The sequence below is a fragment of the Protopterus annectens genome, chromosome 5.part0 (genome assembly GCF_019279795.1).
Source record: "Protopterus annectens isolate FY-2018-M chromosome 5.part0, PAN1.0, whole genome shotgun sequence".
In the NCBI taxonomy this organism is placed as follows: domain Eukaryota; kingdom Metazoa; phylum Chordata; order Ceratodontiformes; family Protopteridae; genus Protopterus; species Protopterus annectens.
Genome location: NC_056735.1, coordinates 677,465,497 through 677,486,055, shown reverse-complemented (window position 1 = coordinate 677,486,055; position 20,559 = coordinate 677,465,497). Strand labels below are relative to the sequence as shown.

At 36.9% G+C, this 20,559-nt stretch overlaps 1 protein-coding gene across 1 annotated transcript in view; it reads left to right on the top strand.

Annotated features, from left to right (window-relative positions):
* The window catches only part of GLRA2 (glycine receptor alpha 2), a 1,310,903-nt gene that overhangs the window by 999,127 nt on the left and 291,217 nt on the right, over positions 1–20,559 (top strand). Inside the window, exon 7 of the mRNA XM_044072525.1 lies at positions 3,756–3,970. Within this exon, the coding sequence (XP_043928460.1) occupies positions 3,756–3,970 (215 nt within the window). The remainder of the gene's footprint in view (positions 1–3,755; positions 3,971–20,559) is intronic.

Here is a 20,559-nt window from a genome sequence, read left to right as displayed (position 1 = left end):
GAGGTAACAGATAGTGACAGATGATGGTTAGCTGCAGAGAGAGCGAAAAAAAAGAAGTTAGCTGAGTAAGGGGAAAAATGATTCCTGAGGGTAGTTATTACAAAATGGAGAGAAAGGTGCATCCCAGATGACTGGAGAAAAGCACCCCGGTGCCATCTTAGAAGAACAAAAGGGACATTTATAGCTATGTGTGATGCAGAGGTTTCAGATTCCTGTCACCCAGTATGAAAGTGATGGACAATGTGATTGATAAATGAAGACCCAAGAATAATAGAAATTAAGACAGGAGATGATGAGAGTTTGGATGCAGACCAGGATGTAGCACAACTGACCCAAATTTAACAGTAAGACAGATAGTGGAAAAGTAGGTAGAGATGGGGAAACAGTCCAACTGAGCATTTTAACATTTGAAGTAAGTATACAACAAGGTCCCAAAAAGGTGATAAAGGCATTCAGACGTCAGGTCTACATCCCAGAATCATTGGTAGAATTAGTGCAGGTTATATACAAGGACCCAAATATACAATTATAAATAGTGTTTAGACTCAAAATAGTGTTCACAGAGAAACGGGGATTGTATCAGCATACAGATCAGAGTTCACTACTGTCCATACTGATGAAGGACTACATGAGCAAATACGTCAGGGGGACAACTCAGCATGCTGCTGTATGCAGACAATGTAGCGCTACATGGAAACTCTGAACAAGAACTTCAGCAAATCATAGGGGACTGGAATGCAAAAGTGAAGCCACATGGGGCAAAACTGAGTAAAGACAGCACAGTTGTCATGGCACTAAATGGGGAAATAAAAAAAAAGTTAAAAATTATGATGGAAGGGAAAATAGTGGAACAGGTTAACATCTTCAAGTATCTGGAAATTATGGTCGAGGAGAAGGGAAGTTTACATGAGGAGGCCAAAGCTAGAATTAAAGTTGTTTCAGTTAGATGACTCAGAGTGTCAGGGATAGTGTGTGACAGAAGAATGCCACAGAAGCTGAAATGTAAGGTGCATACAACAATGGTGTGACCTTTACATCTGCATTGCAAAGAAACGTTGGCAATGAAGAAAGAGCAGTTGAGAAAGCTAGAGATGATGGAGATGAAATGTCTGAGATGGGTGGGACAGACAAACACTTGATAACATCAAAGCTGAAACCAGCTTAGCCCCATTTGCTAAAAAAGTTAGTGAAAGCAGGTTACAGTGGAAAGAAGAAACTGATTTGGTGAAGAAGATTTGTGAGAGACAAGAAGAAAGCAAGGGGACATGAGGCCATTCAGCCAAGAGATGAATGGATTTCATGAGAGCAGACCAACAACAGTCAAGCATGACTGTTGAAGAAGTTATGATAGTAGCGCTAAATCCAGTGAAGTGACAACAGTTGATGCAATAGCACAACTCCAAGTAGAAATATGAGACAAAAAGGGGTTAATGATGATGGTAATGACTGTAGAATTAGGTTAAGGTTGTGATTAAGGTTATGCCCCCTTAGAGCAGGTTTCAATGGAATTAACTCATTAAGTCTTGGATATCTATCCACTTGTATCTTAGCTATCCACCATACCTCACATAATGCAGTGAGGTTTTTAATATCACCTTTCCTCGCATTCTCAATACATTTTTGCAGCACCATAAAAGCAAAAATATGTTCTTCATAGATACAAATATTCTGTGAAAGAGCATTGTGTTTCATTTTCAGTCTATTAGTTTTCCCATGTAGAAACATGGGCATTTATTACACTTCGCAAGGTATTCATTGTTTGGCAATAAGCATAAAGTCTTAGATGATATTTCTTCTTTGTTTTTGGATGTATAAAGCTAAAATGTTTACTTATGGAGCTGCATGCCTTGCAGTGCTTACATGGAAATGTGCCTAGTCTCCCAGATATGTGTGACTGATTAGAGGCACTAGAATGCTTGTCTTTACACAATAACCATTTAAGACTCATGTTATTTCTAAAAGCAAAGAGGGGAGTATCACCCACAATATCCTTAAAACTTTCATCTATCTTCAAAATCTTCCGATTATCTTGTATAATTTTTTAATTCCCCATATGTCACTAGCATATCTCAGCATAACTCAAGTTTTGTTGGCGTTCATAGTCTGATGTGTAGAGGAAGCATAACCTTAATCATTGATTGGCTATGTGATGCTTTTTAAATGGAGTTGCTTTAATCTGGATTATGCTCTGATGAAGGGCAAGAGCCTGAAAGTGCTAATCTTTTTTTATATTGTTTTACTTTGATTGTTATTTTATTAAAGTTTTATGAACATTGCCGTTTTGGTCTATGTGGATCTAATTCTATGATTTTGGATTTATATTTACCTTACTGGATCCTTAGTTCTCCCTGTGGTGTTTTTTAATGATGATGGTAATGCAATCAACATATCTCTGTGAGGGCATAGTTTCCTATACACCATTCATTGTACTGTATGTTATTCTATGGTTACATTACATGCCCACCAAATGTTGCTGCATGTACAATCATTTATTAATGCATTGCATGCAATGCCAGTAGTCCCTAATTCTCTCTGTATGCATAATGTAGACTATTACAGTAAATTACATTCATTCTTGTGGTTGTACCATCATCAGTGACTACAGATTCATAGTAGATAGCGTGTTGTCTCTTTCAGCTGAGGTACTGCTGCCTGTCAGGAACTGCTGGTACAAGGACCAGCACTAATGTGCAGCCTATAGCTTTAGACATCAAAGGCATACTGCCAAGTCCTTGAGATCACTTCATGGTGGAACAATAATCCTACTGGATGTTTATAAATTGTGTGTGTGTGTGTGTGTGTGTGTGTGTGTGTGTGTGTGTGTGTGTGTGTGTGTGTGTGTGTGTGTGTGTGTGTGTGTGTATTCCTCCACATGTTCCATCTGAGTGACCTCAGAGTGATCTCTTAAAGATTACTGTAGCCAAGATGCATATTACCAGTGATACATTAGTCTACAGTGGGATGGTCCATGTGTGACCACTCTGAAGTGTCATAAAGTGTCAGTATATTTCATAGATTTGTGCAAGGGTCCCCCTGGTTAGTTTGAGGCCATGAATAATGGATTCCTTGTTCCTTGAGGCCATGAATAATGTCCTGTAATCATAGCTTAAATTTTATACAAAATTGCCTTCTGCTTCCCTCCTGGTTTTATGACTGCTAGACCTCTAGGGTGTGTCTGCTACAAAGTCATCAGCAAGTCTTTTGTCTTTCGTATCTAGTAATCATCTGATCTCTTTCTGTGGTGTGGTGAGTTTGCATTTGTGCTTTGCTTATGTGGATTTCCTTTTAATATGGCTATCTACATCGCATTACTTAGTTATGCAGCTTGAGACACTTTCACTGTGACTTATCGTAACACTGCTAAGTAACATTTGAATATGGCGAGGGGTAACATGACTTACATTGCTAAGTAACATATGAATATGCTGAATGGTAACATGATTAGTTTATGAATTCCATATCAGTTTCAGGATGCTACTCTAAGGTCAATTACCTTATACTAATATGCAGCTGTTTTTTTCTTTTTAGTCACAGTCTATGTCAGAACATTTTACAGTAACAAGTGCAGTGTACTCCAATTTGAAGAACTGCACCCTAGTTTCCAAATTACTGCGTGATATGTTTTTTACAGGAACACACACAGAATGTTCATAAATAATGATTAATAGATATTTAAATTATGTTCATTTCATTTTATTGCCAATGTGCTTAAAAGGGCACCTTGAATATTAAAGTGATCTTTCATCTACTTTTAGGAAAGTTTACATGCATTTATGTGAAGTTTCATCTGGAACGACAGATGGGGTACTATTTGATCCAGATGTACATTCCAAGTCTGTTGATTGTCATTTTGTCCTGGGTTTCCTTCTGGATTAATATGGATGCTGCTCCAGCAAGAGTCGCTTTAGGCATAACAACAGTATTAACAATGACGACACAGAGCTCCGGATCCAGGGCTTCATTGCCAAAGGTAAACATGGCTTTCCCCTTTCTTAATCTTTGCTTCCACTTTCATACAGCTATGCACTTCAGTAAAAATAGGACAAAAAGATGTTTATGCACTGGTTTCCAAAGAAGCATGGATTTGTGTGTTTTTCATTGTTATCTCACTTGTTGCATCATTTTGTGTATTTAATATAAGTGGTGGTGTATGACAAATGCACACATTTGTGAATCTGATGATTATTTTAGAAAACCAAAGCAGAATACTGCTGCAGCGACAGCCTGTCCTGGTCTGAAAATGCTTTCTTAAATTCATTTGTTTAGACAAATATTGATATAGTTTTCATTAAGCATAAACCTAATACCTGCATTAACTTACTTATCTTCATGCTACTGCCCACATGTAAAACTGACTTTGTGTAGAGCTCCTTGTAGCCTTTATTTATATTTTATTGGTTCTGTGTTTGTTTAGTTATGAAAATAACAGACTTGATTGTGCGTATGAGAGTGTCACTTTGTCACTTGCAGATGGCAGATATGCTATGTATGCACATTTCCTGTGGAAGTGTACATATAAATAAAACATATGAAATATATTCTGCTTTCGCTGCTGTTCCAGTCTCTGTACTCTGTAACAGCTATGGTGACACTGTACCTAATAAAATGCTGAAATGTTCTTTGTGTAACTGTATGCTGAACTTTGTGAATATTTTGCTTATCAACACAATAGCCTTTGAGCATATGCTAGTGTATTAGAAAAATATGTACTAAATAAAAAATGCTTAGCATGCACAAAAATATCCTAGCACTATTTTCATCTATAAAACATGGAAGCACACGCACACACACACACACACACACACACACACACACACACACACACACACACACACTCAAAAAACACAACACACATTTCTCCATGTGAAAAAGAAGCCTGCCAGGCTTGCATACTTGCAGTGCAAAAAAAATGGTCTAAAGGATTATATTCTTAAGTTATTTTATATTGGAATCTTAGCACTATGTTAATTTGGACTGCATCCTTCTGTCACAACCTACTTAGATATCAGAAATATTATCATCTTTGACAGGATCTATCAATGTCTAACTGCAGCACTTTCTGGAATATATATTTTAGGATACTAGATGATATTTACAAACTGTGTGACACTTCTAATGAAATTTTAATCTCAGAAATGCTAGCCCCAAATACCCAAAGCATGTAGGGGTTAAGCAACTGAAATTTCATACTATTCCTCCACAAATTTGCCCAGGTATCTTGAGTACAGGATTTCATTAATGATCATTTCCAAAGTGTCTAAGTGAAGCCAGAGTGAAAATTATTGCTCACTAATACTACCAGCCCCAAGAGAAAGACACTGGATGACTCACTACTCTGAACGTCCATAAGGGTTAGCATTCAGCCATATATTACTTGTCTGTTGTACGGTGTCTATCAAAAGAGGGTTCTAATGCAATGTTATCTAACCTTGCTGATAATCGTAAAGTGGGTGCAACATAAACTACTTAAATAACACATAAAGTTTGTGTGTGTGTGTGTGTGTGTGTGTGTGTGTGTGTGTGTGTGTGTGTGTGTGTGTGTGTGTGTGTGTGAATAAATAATGGACTGGATTCAAAAATGTATCATCTACTGTAACACTATGCTGTTTCCATTTTGCAGCATGTAATAGCTCTGGTCAATATGCTGTCGCTGATTCAGTTTTGTACTGCATCAGTTATACTATGGTGTTAGAATAATAGTTACTTCTTCATTCCCTTTTTATTCGATCACTTATGATATACATTCTGAGAATAATTTCTCTTCTGAAGGAGGTAGCACTCCTCAGAGTACTTTTCTATGCATATATAACGATGAAGACATCAGCTATCTGGATTCTTCATTAAACAAATTTATATGATTGAAACTAGATCAAAGGAAAGAATAAAGGTTTTGAATTTGTACTCACTTAACTGTAAATAAGTGGTGGTGGTACAAAAATGTACTCCTGGAGAACAGTAGTAGTAATGACATGAAACAATGTCCATAAGTATAACGTTAAGAAACTGGCAAAAAGAACACAAGACTACAGACAGTGAAAAAGTTATATTATCATTAAAGATCTAAGGACAATTAATTGCATGCAACAACTTAAACTTTTATATAACACAAAACACTATCTGAAAATGTTGAAACATAACTTTTATTATTGTATAAAACCATGAAATACCTTGAACTTTGCCTTCTCAGTTACCATTCTCAATAACTTCTTGGATAGCAACTAATTTAAATGATGATCTATGTTTATCTTTCAAAGTCATAAATAATATTCAGCCCATCTAATTCAAAGGAGCAAGTCTAGGTCATTAGTCACTCGAGGGAGAGCACTGTACCACTTTATACCTCACTTATTAGATGCATTATTGAAAACACTTTGTTCTATACTTTATGACTAAGCCACTGGAAAAAACTGGAAATGAACACTGATTCCTTTCTACAAAAATCAATGGGTTGGGAAACTTGAAAAAAGTCACATAGGACTCAGCGCCTGCCATTAATTTCATTTTTTTATGCATTTATTTGAAGTGGCCACTGATGCTTAATGTAATGTCTGATTCAGTTCTTTTTGCAAAACTTTGCCTGGAACAATTGCTGTGAAACCTAATTTCAAAGAGAAAAAACTAATACTAAAATAAATATCAATAATGGAAGAAACAAATATTACATAACACCTTCAAAGTCTATAGAATAAGCTTCTACTTGCTAACAGAAACAATCAGTCATTGTTTTCCTCTAAAAATAACCTAATAATCTTGATATTATATATCTAAACTACCTATCTATCTATAACATATATATCGGCATTTTATTGCTGGGAAAGTCCGATTACGTGGGTGTTCATTTTCAGAGGAGACCCAGGAGAAAAGTTTCAAAGTATTACAAAAACATTTAAGAACAATAATTTTACATCTTCAAAAATAATGCAAAAACATCTACATTTTAAGTAATTATACCAAATTAGACATAATGTGAAAACATTGGTTAAGAATAGCTGCAACCTATATGACAATGATTTAGTATTTAAAGAAATTTTGGCCAGTTTATAGAAACATTAAAGTTAAGTTAGTGTAATACAAAAAGAAATTTCAATATGATGTGAGAGAAAAAAGCATGGTTATGGCATATTTAGAATAACAGTCAGGGAGACAAATTGAAGAAAGGAACTGAGTGATGAAGGGAGAGTAAAGAGGTATAAGGTATGAATATGTAGTTGTTCATACTTTGGGATATAGTTTGTCTTGGTGTTGAGCAAGAACAGAGTCACATTTTGGCTAGGAAGTCTTTCAGAATGGTTTTAAAGGGCTGAAGAGAAGGTATTGACCTGATGGATACAAGTAAACAGTTCCATGCCCTAGCAACATGGCATGAGTACAGACCATGCCCAACAGATTTCATATGTTTGTGGACAGAGATGAGCTTTTGGTCATTGGATTATAAGATAGTTGTGTAGTACTGTGTTTAGTGGTGGACAAGCACATGGATGTTGGATAATGTTATAGGTGGTAAGAAGCTGTGTATGTTAGTTGATGTGGTAGTTCTAACCAATTTAGGCCTTTTATTGCTATATAGTGGTGGGTTCTGCAAGGGGTATGTGCTACAAATTTTACCACTTTATTATAGCATAGTTCAAGTTTTGATTTCTGTGGTGCCTGAAGGTTAACAAGGCTCCATAAATAGTAAGGGTGTTAAGTAAGTAGTGGAAAATGTCTTTATTGCATTGGTGAGAAAGTTATATGGGCTTTGTAAATCATATCTATTTTTGTTGAGTTTGTTTATGCAATTTTGTATATGCAGGTCAAATTTAAGATTATCATCCAGAATCATTCTTAATAATTCCATATGTAAAATATCTCTCTTTCTCTCTCTCTCCATATATATATATATACATATACACAAAAACACACACACATTCACACACAAGTCAAAGTCCAAAAAGATGCACAAACCCGGTAATGGTGCATGCAAAATACAAATAGTAAAATTGCAAAAGAGAGACACCCAGCATCAATAGCTTCTTCAAGTGAAAGGATTTATTCTAAATTTCAGATTTCAAATACAACAGACCCAGATTTCACTAAACTACTTCTTCAGTGTTGCCCCTACCCACCTTAGTGCTATGAGCTAACACTAACCCTAGCCCTAACCTTACCCCATACCAACCTTAAAAATTAACTTTTTTATAACACTACGGTTATTGAGACAAATTAGAGACAAGTGTCATTGAGCAGTTTTAGTGTAAAAACTGAAAAAGGAAATTGCTTTCTTTTTGTGATCTTTACTATGTTTTGCGTTTTGGGTATTTGATAGTGTGACTGTTATATTTTATCAAGATGTTTTATGTGTTGTGACATTGTGATCAATCATACTAGAATCATATCGATAAACAGGTAGAAGTATATCAACACAGATGGGAAGTATACACTTTGGGTAATATATGGACAGTCTTGACTTTTTCTTTCAGATTTTGTACCAAGATTTCTAGTACATACTTTCATTTTTATGCATAAATACATGGGAACCCACACAGGATATAACTATAGCACACCTATAAAGCTATAAAAGAAAAAGCACGTTATTACCTACTCTTAGTTTATGTTAAATGCATGATATAACAAAGTGATGTCATAGCTGTGTTAATGAAATGGCGATGAGTTCACTAAACTGTAATGTGGCATATTATACCACGTTGAATGTACTAACTGCTTATTAATTATTAATCTTGACTGTTTTAAAGACCTCTTTTAGAAGTGAAAATTGTAGATTAGTACAAGCTGAGAAGCTCAGCATAAATTATTGCTGAGCAGTTTTCTTTTTTACGAATTGCACCTTTTATCTGGCCATAATTCCTATCACATAGATTTAAATCCAAATCTTCTTTGGGCAGTGGGTAGGCTAATAACTTCTGAGTTTATTCTTCATACAAAATGACAAAACACTTACTTCATTATATAAATACAGTATTAGGAAAGTCATTTAGGGCTAATTAATGCAGTCATTTGTGTTATTTGACATGCTTAAAAATGCATATAGTACTTTTAGAATTGCTTTCAATGATTAAAATACAAACATCTTAACATGTAAAAAGATACACAGATATGGCAGTATGAATAGTAGTAATACAAATTGAAAAAATAAAGAGCACAAAAATATAACGGTTGTTGTTGTGTCTTTCAGCTTTTCCCGGTTAAGGGTCGCCACAGCAGAACTCCGGTAATGGTTGGCAGTAGATTTTTACATGCCGAGTTGCCAGCCCTGATGCACAACCTTCAACAAAGGTACACCCATTCACGCATGTCTCCACACAGAAAACGCTTTAGCTGAGAATCGAACAGGACGTCTTACTGTGAGGCGACAACACTACCGCAGCACCACCACCGCAGTTCCACAATTAACTCCATTAACACATTGTTCTTACCTATTTCTGAATTGAAGCAATGAAAATGCTCTACAAGCCACTACAGCAGCAAAACAGTATAATATATAAATCCTCAAAAGTTTTTTTTAAGGAGAGTATTATAAGGAGCCATATTTTTCAAGAATGAAATCATATGAATAGCTAATCAAAACTTTAAGAAAAAGGTTTAAGAGAAAACAATGAAAAGTATAAATCCCCATAGAACCCAATTCCAGAAGGTTCAGAGAACATTGCAGAGCTTCTCCATAGTGATGTCGCCTCTACTGTAAGCTTTGAAGGCATCTATAAAATACTTATGGATGAAGAGGGTGGAAACATTGAACACTTTACAGATCTCAGTACGTGATGACTACTCCAAGAGTACAGAAAATGCTCTACATAGACAATGTAATTAATTTAGAAACAATGTTAATGATGCATAATCTATTTAAGGTGGTTCCCACAGATCTCAGCACATGCTGACTACTCCAAGAGTGAAGGAAATGCTCTACATAGACAATGTGATTCATTTAGAAACAATGTTAATGATGCATAATCTATTTAAGGTGGTTCCCACAGATCTCAGCACATGATGACTACTCCAAGAGTGAAGGAAATGCTCTACATAGACAATGTGATTAATTTAGAAACAATGTTAATGATGCATAATCTATTTAAGGTGGTTCCCACAGATCTCGGCACATGATTACTCCAAGAGTACAGAAAATGCTCTACATAGACAATGTGATTAATTTAGAAACAATGTTAATGATGCATAATCTATTTAAGGTGGTTCCCATAGATCTCAGCACATGATGACTACTCCAAGAGTCCAGAAAATGCTCTACACAGACAGTGTGATTAATTTAGAAACAATGTTAATGATGCATAATCTGTTTAAGGTGATTCCCACAGATCTCAGCACACGATGACTACTCCAAGAGTAAAGGAAATGCTCTATATAGACGTGATTCATTTAGAAACAATGTTAATGATGCATAATATATTTAAGGTGGTTCCCACAGATCTCAACACATGGTGACTACTCCAAGAGTAAAGGAGATGCTCTGCATAGACAATGTGATTCGTTTAGAAACAATGTTAATGATGCATAATCTATTTAAGGTGGTTCCCATAGGTGGTTGAGAAAAATAAGTTACCTGACTTTATAATCCATAAACACACAGAAATTCTATGGGCCTCATAAGATAGTCCAAACATCCCCAGTTTCCAGGATATGTGTTCAGGTGAGGGTGTTGTAATACAGTGAGGGAGTGGAAGGCAGACACTGTAAAAAGCAGTAAAGTTCAGATTTTGTAAGGAAAAAGGAATTGTATAAGGCATTATTAAAAAATTGGAATAATGTAAGAAAGCAGGAGAAAAAGGAGGAAAAGAGATATATCTTTTAATATGGTACTTATGGTGACAACGTGTGTAGCTACAAACTGGGTAGAATGAGGGGAACACAGAGTGGACAAGTGTCATACACCAACTCAACACATACCTACACTCATAATATGTGTTGGCAATGTAGGGTTTACCTACAGATGGCGTAGTTGGGTAATGAGGGCAAAACATTGTTTAAAAAAAACGTGTTTTACCTTTTTAAGTAATACCATTGTGTTATCAAACTTATTTCCTTTTACATGCTTTCTCACTAACTACAAGGTTTAGGGATCTCTTAGTGATGTACTAGATATGCATACAGCCATGTGCATCACAGTGCTTCTTACATAGTACAACAGTTCTAGTGCTCTTATTACCACTTTTGTTTGTTGATGGGAAGATATTTTTACTGGTTTATTATCACTTTTATTTGTTGATGGGAACTTGGGAAGATATTTTTACTGCTAGAGTGTGCATGCATAGAATTGTTTATGTGAAGATGGCACTACACTATTAATTCACCATCACATGAGTGAAAAGTATTATTTCAATGATATGTGTATATCTATATATCTATATATATATATATATATATATATATATATATATATATATATATATATATATATATATATATATATATATATATATATAGGTTCCTAGGTTCATACTAGGCTATCTGCCCTAGGGCATTTATAAGCCTAGCCAGAGTGTGTTTGGCTTTCGCCACCCATTTTAAATTAATTTTGATATGCCCTTTTCGAGGTTAGTATACTGTGCCTCTGTCTAACAGTGACACAGAAGTGATACCAGGGGTAAACCTACGATCTCCCATCCACTCATCAAGATTCCTCTTGAAGAGAGTCAATGAGGGACTCTGCCTAACCTGGACTGGGATTTTATTCCAGAGTGAAGGGAGCCTCTGGGTTATGAATCTGTCCCTCCAGCATGTCCTATTTATTTCAGTGCTGAGGTTCAAGTCTCTCGAGTGCGTAGCTCGATGGAATTTGGATTTTCTGAGGTGCAGCATGTCCATTAATTCCGGGTTGGACATGGCTTTATACTTCAGGCACAGATCGCCTCTGAGCAGGCAGTATGCCACTGAGTAGAGCTGGAGTTTCTTTAACCGGGCAGCATATGGCATCTGCTTGAGCCCTATGATCCTCTTGGTGAGGTACTTTTGGGGTCTTTCCAGTTGCTGCACGTGTCTGGTAAGGTACATCCCGAAAGGGGCATTGTACTCAATTATGGGCCTGATGAGGGATGAGTAAAGAGGCACGATGACCTCCCCTGATCTAGATGTGAATCCCTTCATGATTAGGTGGGCTATATAAAATGTTTTTCTAACCACTTTGGCCACGTGGTTGTCAAATGAGAGATTGCTATCAACTTGGGTCCCCAGGTCCCTAATTACTTCTTCTGTACTTAATGGATTACCACCTATGTGGTAATTTGTGGGCACTTTGTTTTTGCCAAAGGGGATGACTATACACTTTTTGGCGTTTAGCTTGAGGCCATGGCTCTGGCACCAGTTGTCTGTTTCTATGAGGCCTTTTTGGAGGATGCTTGTGTTGGCTGGAGAGTCGATTATGGTGCCCAGTTTGCAGTCATCTGCGAACTTAGTCAGCCACAGTCCTTCCATGTTGGCCTGTACCTCCGAGAAATATATACCGAACAAGAGAGGTCCCAGGACTGAGCCTTGTGGGATGCCACTTGTAACTGGTTTGGAGTCTGACATGGCTCCAGCAATTCTAACCATGTGGGTTATTTCCTTGAGCCAGTTTGCAACCCATCGAGTGACATAGGGGTTTATATTTAAGCTGGTGAGCTTATCTATAATGCCCGAGTGGGGTATTATATCGAAGGCTTTTGCGAGGTCCAGGTAGGCTGTGTGGACCACCTTCCCCTCGTCAATGGCCTTGGTGACTGTTTCAAAGATATCAACCAGGTTTAAGAGGCAGGATCTGCCCTTAACAAAGCCGAACTAGGTAGGATCCAGTGTCTGTAGGTCCCCAATATCTTTATTTATGAGGTCCATGATGATCCTTTCCATAGCTTTGCAGACTAAGCTAGTCAGGCTTATGGGGCGATAGTTTCCAGGATCCGTTGAGACACCACCTTTGTGGAGAGGGACCACTGTTGCTGTACGCCACTCTTTGGGTACATATCCTGTAGTAAGGCTAAGATTGAACAGTAGTTTTATGTTTGGGTTTAGCTCTTCTTGGAGTTCATGTAGGACGCAGCCCGGGACACTGTCTGGTCCCATTGATGCTGTGTTTTTTGCTTTGGAGAGGGAAGCTCTTACCTGAGCATCTGAGATGTCAGGGGGGCAGCACTCTGCTCGGATAAATATTTGCCCTTTTGGTGGGGGGGGGGGTTTGCACTGAACCTGTCAGCTAGGATGTTGGCAATGTCTGTGGGTTCGGTGTATTTTTGTCATTTTGGACTAATTCTGAGCATATCTGGGAATTCCCACCCAGGTTCCTAACATAACTAAAGAAAGCCTTGTGATTATCCTTAGTGTCCTGTGCAATTTTTCTCTCGAAGCTGGCCTTAGACGATTTTATGAGTGCCTGTAGTTTTTTGCTTATACTGATCAGAGATGCCTTCCCTTTTTGGGATTTTGCTCTATCATGTAGTAGCTTCCTCCTTCTATAGTACAGTTTGTTTATGGCTGGGGTCCACCAGACAGGACGTCTGCCTTTGCAGGATTGGGTCTTGGTTTTATTTGGGATTGCATGATCCATGCATTCCTGAAGGTGTTCATAGAATGTGTTTATAAAGGATTCTGCGGTCTGGGCCGTATTTTCCACAGGCCCGGGGGCTTTGAAGGATTCCACCTCAGTTTTGAGGAGTGTGAAATTTGCTTTAGAGAAGTTTTTCACTGTAGTTTTCAGGGTGGGGGTGGAGTCGGGATGTGAATATCCAGTGAGATTAGTTTATGGTCTGATCTTACCAGTGAGGGATACACTTCTGGTCTGGAGCATAGAGTCCCCATGTTGGTGATGATTAGGTCCAGTATGTTTTCCCCTCTTGTGGGAGTGGTAACAAGTTGTTCCATAGCATTTGAGTTTATAAATTCTAGGAACCTTTGGGCTAGGGTGTTGGAGCTAGAGTAATGCTCCCAGTCTATGTTTCGGTAGTTGAAGTCGCCCAATATAATAGTGTTTGGAGAGACCTTCATATTTTCCAGTGTTCTCAGGAAGGCCGAGTGGGGTTCCTGGGATTGGGAGGGTGGTCTGTAGCAGGCTATAAACTGGAAGGCAGTTTTACCCACTGTTAGTTGCACATGGATAGTCTCTGATGCTTCGTGCTGTGCAGTTTTAAGGTAAGTGTTTGTTGTATTTTTGTGTTTATTTTACATGGTTAGCTTTCCAAAAGTCGATTATATGGTCTCGGCCATATGAAAGTCGACTTTCTGAACAGTCGACCATGTAAAGTAGACCTATATATATATATATATATATATATATATATATATATTTTTTTTTTTTTATTTATTTGTTTATATATATATATATATATATATATATATTATATATATATATGTATGTATATAAAATGTATGTATATAAAGTGCATGTGTGTGTATAGAGATGTATAAAGCTGTATTAAATTTGTCAGAATCAACTTACTTGCAGTAAAGCCATGCTGCCCAAGCTCAGGCAGATTATGTAGCAATGCACCTATAAAAGCATTTGCATAGTAGTGAGGCATCAGATCTGATGAAGTCTATGTAAATTACAGATTAAAATGCTTATCTGTTTTATTGTGGTTTATTAAAGTCTTTGAACTCATATTACATGTCTTCTAATGCGTTGGTGTTTCCACGGAGAATATTTCATTTGTTACATATAAAGTAACTCACTGAGCAGTAGTTGCTTGGGTCAGTAGAACAATTCAAGATCTGAGAGGCAACAAGGGAAGATTATATGTAATCACATCATTACTGGGTTCTACTTCAACATCATTTGTCAAGAATTGTTTGGTTAATTTGAGTTCTGAATGACAAAGAGAGATGGATTTGTCTAAATTTCAAGGTATCTGAATTGCTGAATCTCCTCAGTAGGATTTCCTGAAAAGGGAGAAATTGGTAGGCTCATAGTTTGAATAAAGAGGGGTTTTTTGTAACTGCCTAGAAACATGCATTTAGTTTTATAGTTGTTGATTGTTAGTCTTGGACAGGCTAGCCATTTCTGCCAAAAAATCAGGCTTAGACAGATATGTCTCTAGGTGATATAACATGAGTATTAATGGATTAGAAAAGTACTATTCACATACAGAAGATGGTTACTTGCTGTTAATACAGCAGATATGTTGAGAATAAAAACAAAAAGGAGTAGATACCCCAATACCAAGCCCTGAGTAAGTGACCATGAAGTCTTTGCTTAAACAAGTGAAGACTAGATGCAATAAGTCCACAGTAGATTGGGAGTGCGTAAGTGAATCAGAACTGTACACATTAACCAATTCAATGAATATCACATCTGTTAGTATGACTGATGACATGCTGCTGCAAATGCTACCAGGAAAATGCAGTAGGGCAAATAGGAGTGTTCTGCCCCTTCCAGAAGCTGTGCTGGTTAGGACAGAAAATCTTATTGACATGTGATGACTGAAAGCACATTTCTTTCTCTAGTAGTTTACAGAGGGTAGCAGTATGGATATGGCACAGTAGTGGTCAAGGTAGGATGGATTGTGGGATTTCAGATCTGGAAGTAATGGTGAAGGATTTCCATATGTCAGGAAATTTACCTGTAGTAAGAAAGATGTTAACAATACACTGAGTGATTACAGTAAAACAGATATTTTATGCATGCAGGAATTTAGAACCCAGTCCCTTGGAGGCTAGGTGACCATGTAGCTTGCTGCTTTTTCTTAATCATTTATTTTGGAGATAGGGATTGGAAAACTTAGTAAAAGAGGATATTAGCTCTTAAATTGTTTGCTGACAGTTCATAAGGTGTGATATTAGGAGACCGAAAAGGATGTATTTGTGTACCAACATTAGCAAAGTATGTGACTAAATCAAAATCTGCCTTTGGTGCCCAGGGTGTTGAAATGTTATCTGTACTAAAAAGACCAAGTATGAATTGTGCTGGTGTTTTTTTGAGTAACATTTTCATTTAAGATGGCTGACAGATTTCCATGGTGCAGCTTGTATACAGGATACACAGCAGCAGTATGCTCTGTACCTTACATTAATAATTACCTGCCTGAATGTTGTATATCCTAGTTAACCATGACTCCCTCAGATGTATTCTGTGCTATTTCTCTGTACAGCACGTAGCATTGCTGCGCAAACAGAAATGATCCCTCAGAACTATTCACTCAAAGACACACAGCAGGGCAATACTTTACACCTTGCATTACATTCAGGATGGTCCAGTCTCCTTGCATGCTATTCTCACAGTATTGGTATGCTGCGTACAGTATTTACCTTATCCCTTTAATGTTATCTGGTTTCCTTTATACCATGCTGTGGGGGCTGACAATACTCTAAATTCCTCATTACGCAAATTCATATAATTAAGATTACCACTACCTCCTGAGGGAGTAAAATCATGCTTCTATATCTAGTCCTTACTTAAATTGATATAACTTTAGAAATGGCTGTTTTGTTTACATTGAAATGTTAGGAAGTCCTGCAGGAATCATAAAACAAAAACAACTGGAGGGTGTGTAATTTTAAAAAAATGAAAAGAATATTAGTTTTAAAACATGAAAAAATTAATAATGAATGTATGAAATGGCTTATGGTATGTATCGACTGCCTAGTAGGTAACTGTAGATAAACATGTTTATTTGCATATATTGGAGTTAAGACTCTCATAACTAATTGTAAATATTTCTGCTCATAAGTTATATTGGCACTATCATTCATATGCTGATAAATGCCTTAGTACACTAAAATCAGATTATGTATTCTCTGGAGAATGAACGATTTGTTTATCTTTAGCAGTGAGTGGTAACATCAGCAACTTAGGAGTGTTTAGGCCAGGAGTTAAGGTCTGACAAGTCAACTGTAAAGATAAACCATGCATTTCTTCTGTATTCCCTTAGGCCTTTGATTTTCAGTAATTTGCTTGTGTTTAAAACCTCTCTAGCATAAGCACATCTTCCCCATTGAAAGCTCACTGTTTGGTCTATTGTTCTTCATAACCATTTGCCTTGTTTTTATGAAACTCAGCTTGACCTGAATTAAATAAATTATGTTTTATGTGACATGATTAATACAAGACAATATAATTTATCTTGAAATGGCATGCATTGTTCTATGTTTTCATTGTGGTTTATTCTAGCAATGACTTCAGTATTATAACGGTTTAAATTGCTGACACTGCTGAAAAGATAATATAAACACATAGGCAGAAGGACATTTAAAGAAGATAATGTGTATTCCCAGAAATAATTGACTGTATATCTTTTATTTATTTATTGACATTTCTTAACCGGGTTGGTCCAGCTGGGTTTGTGGCCCATTTTCAGTAGAGACCCTAGGAGAAAAGCACCAGTTACATACAATTTATAGTAAAAAAGTAGTTTACATCTAAAGACAATATAGAATCTTGAAATTCAAAAGGTCATAAAATAAAATAAAATATAAAATGGAAAGCAAGCAGATAGCAAATATACAAGTAGCAATTTTACAAAGATAATATAGATCTACATATTGTATTAAAATTTTCAGTTTAGTTGAATGAGTTTAGTAGGTAGCCACCTAGAAGGTAACTGGGTAAAAGGGGAGAGCTTAATGTGGATATATATGCAGGGGTTAGAGGGGGATTAGGTTGGGTGGTGGCAGGGGCAGCTCTTAGTATTAAGTAGATGAAGTTTAAGTTATTTTTTAAAGTGTGATGGGTGGGTAATGGAACTTGTGTCTAAGGGAAGCTTGTTCCAGGCTTGAGCTACAGGGCATTTGTATACAAGTTTGCCCGCATTTTTCTTGGGGTCTATATCACGTTATCAAACTTTTAAAAGTTCAAACGTCATATGGTTGACACCATATGATCGAACTTTTAAAAGTTCGAACATTTCAATGGAGATCTCAGTACAGTGTGGAATGGTAAGATTTCCTTTTCCTGCACTGTAGTGCGATCTCAGAGTTGGTATATTTAAAGAGTGGGGGGTGTGGGGGCTGCTGGGTCTCTTGCCCCCATGCTTACAACGTTCAAGTAGGTTTTTTCTGTCATTTATTTTTTTTATTAGATTTTCAAACTTTTAAAAGTTCGAGTATATGGTGTCAACCATATGATGTTTGAACTTTTAAAAGTTCAATAATCTAATATAGACACTTTTTCTTGGGTTGATACAAATTCAGGAGTTGTTGGTTTGATCTACTTACACAACAGATACTCTCAAGCAAGTAGTTTTGTGGAGTCAGGCCAGACCTTTGTGTTTTGAGATGCTAGTTTTTACTATTCAACCACTTTATATGACTGAAATATATACTTTCCCAAATGAGATCTGGTAGGTGTTCTACTTCCTTTTTTAACCTCACTGCCTATTGACAATCAGACCCCCTCTTGACCTGCTAGTCAGTTTGTTCCCCATCCACCAGAGTGAGAGGTGATTGATAGAGGCTGTCAATAAGGCAGCCATCATGAATATTTTGGATTTCTCTTTTGTAACCTTATCCCCATTACACATGGCCTGTAGACTACCCAGGGTTCAGAGTGCAGTGGGTTTCTGCAAGGATGCATCATTCACTTATGTAAGTAATGTAATTCCTGAGGACAGCCCTAACCCCTTAAAGCCCACATTTCTGTGCACACTCCAGTCTCCAATGATGTTCACCTATGGGAGCATGTACCCTAGGCATACATTCGCATAACCTCCCCATGAAAAGAGATAACTGCTGCTGGTAGAGTGTTTGGCTTATGCTGTTGTATACAATCAATTATTTATGTAAAATTGTAACCATGGTCAGAGCTGAACCTGCTGTAATAACCTTAACCCTTTCCAGTTAACCCTCCCAATTCAGTTGCTTCCTGCAGCACCCTTCATTGCTCTGAAGTCATCAGCCACAATGTGGAGGCAAGTATGCATGCACCCCACTGACAGAATTGACTTCAGAAATTAGTTTTGCATTGAGATGTTTTCCTCATGATAGGACTCTGGACTTTTGACTACCTTCCTTACACACATGACTGATGCCACCTTTCAGTTTCAGAAAAGTGTATGTACATTATGTTAGGAGTGTAATCCTGAAAACTTCTTTCTGCTGTCTTTGCAGAAGCAAATGACTCATAACATAAAGATTGAAAACTATGGGCAAGACCAATGCAACTTTACTTAAATGAATTTTCACACTTTCTTTCATAGATAATGTTTTGGTTGCTAGAGTCATTCTAGCCCCAAAACAAAAAAGTCTGCATATTCATATAAAATAAAATGCAGTTTTTCTACTATCAATACCAATCAAAGTAATAAAAAATTTGTGTTTCAAAATAAGCGATAAGACGGTGTCTAACCTATCAATATCTTCTTATTCTTGTGTCAGCTTTATTTTGGTATTATCCATAGCATCAAACAATTGTCTAAGCCTTGCTAATGATGTGTTATATGGAGAAAAGAAGAGGAATAGAGACCTTTCTATGATTCTCATAAAGCCCATTTTTTGTGCTAACTAAAACAAGGTGGAACTCAAGGCCTAGAAGTTAAAAACTTACAGGAGCTTCCTATTCTATTAGTGCTTCACTGGAAAACGCAATTGGATAAAAGTCAGTATTGCTTCCTCTAACCCTGCATTAATGTCTGGAAGTGTTGTTGAAGGTTTAATCCTGAGACAGTCCTCCGTAAGTAATTGGACAGTATAGAAAATGACCAAAGTATCTTAGCTAATTATGTACAAAGCATTGCCCTTTAACATGTAGCCAATAATTTTGCCTGTCTTAAAATGCCCAAAAAAGTAGAGATCAAAAAGGTATGGAATTGGAAATACATTTTTTTTTTCAAATTAAAAAAATATATATTTTATTGGTAGCCACATTAATCTCAAAAATGCACAAAGAGGTATCCTGAATATCTCATGCTTGAAAACAGTTATCCAATATTAACTTTAAATAACCTTCTCCTTCCCTTCACCTCTCTACTTATTTACTTATTATACAGATGGGCCGCATGTGCCCCCCCCCCCCACACACACACACACGCAGTTTCATCTACCACTGTGATTATTCTAAATTCCATGGTGGAGTCTGAGCAGATCACATTCATTTAATCAACTGTAAGCTTGATAACAGGTCATTCATCAAGAGCTAGCCTTTGAAATCCTTGTAATAATTGTTTATGTCATCAAAACTGCCTCACTGACAGTGCGGTGAAGAACAAGCCCTCACTCATTTTACACTAATCAACAGACAGGACATCTCTAATAAAAAATGCCTGACTGGGATGTAAGATATCCAGATCTTACTAGCAGACCAAGTCCCTGAGAAGCCAGCTGGAAGATGGGAAAGAAAGGCATTTAGCTGGCTACCCTATCTCAGGGAGATGGGGGTTCTAAGACCCACAGTGAAATCTGTAGACTAATCATACCTCTCAAGTGTACAGATTTTCGCAGGATCTCCAGATTTTCGCTTCATATTTTTGGTCCATGTTTCATAAAATTGTGTTTTTTTGGCAAATTAGTGGTAAATCATTAAAGATTCAAGACAGAAAATAATGACAGACATTTGCGTTTCAGACTTCATATCCTTCAGAAAAGTCATGCTAATACAACACCTGTTATTCTATCAATTTTCTAAGTTTGTAAGAGCAATATTTAAAAATCATCCCT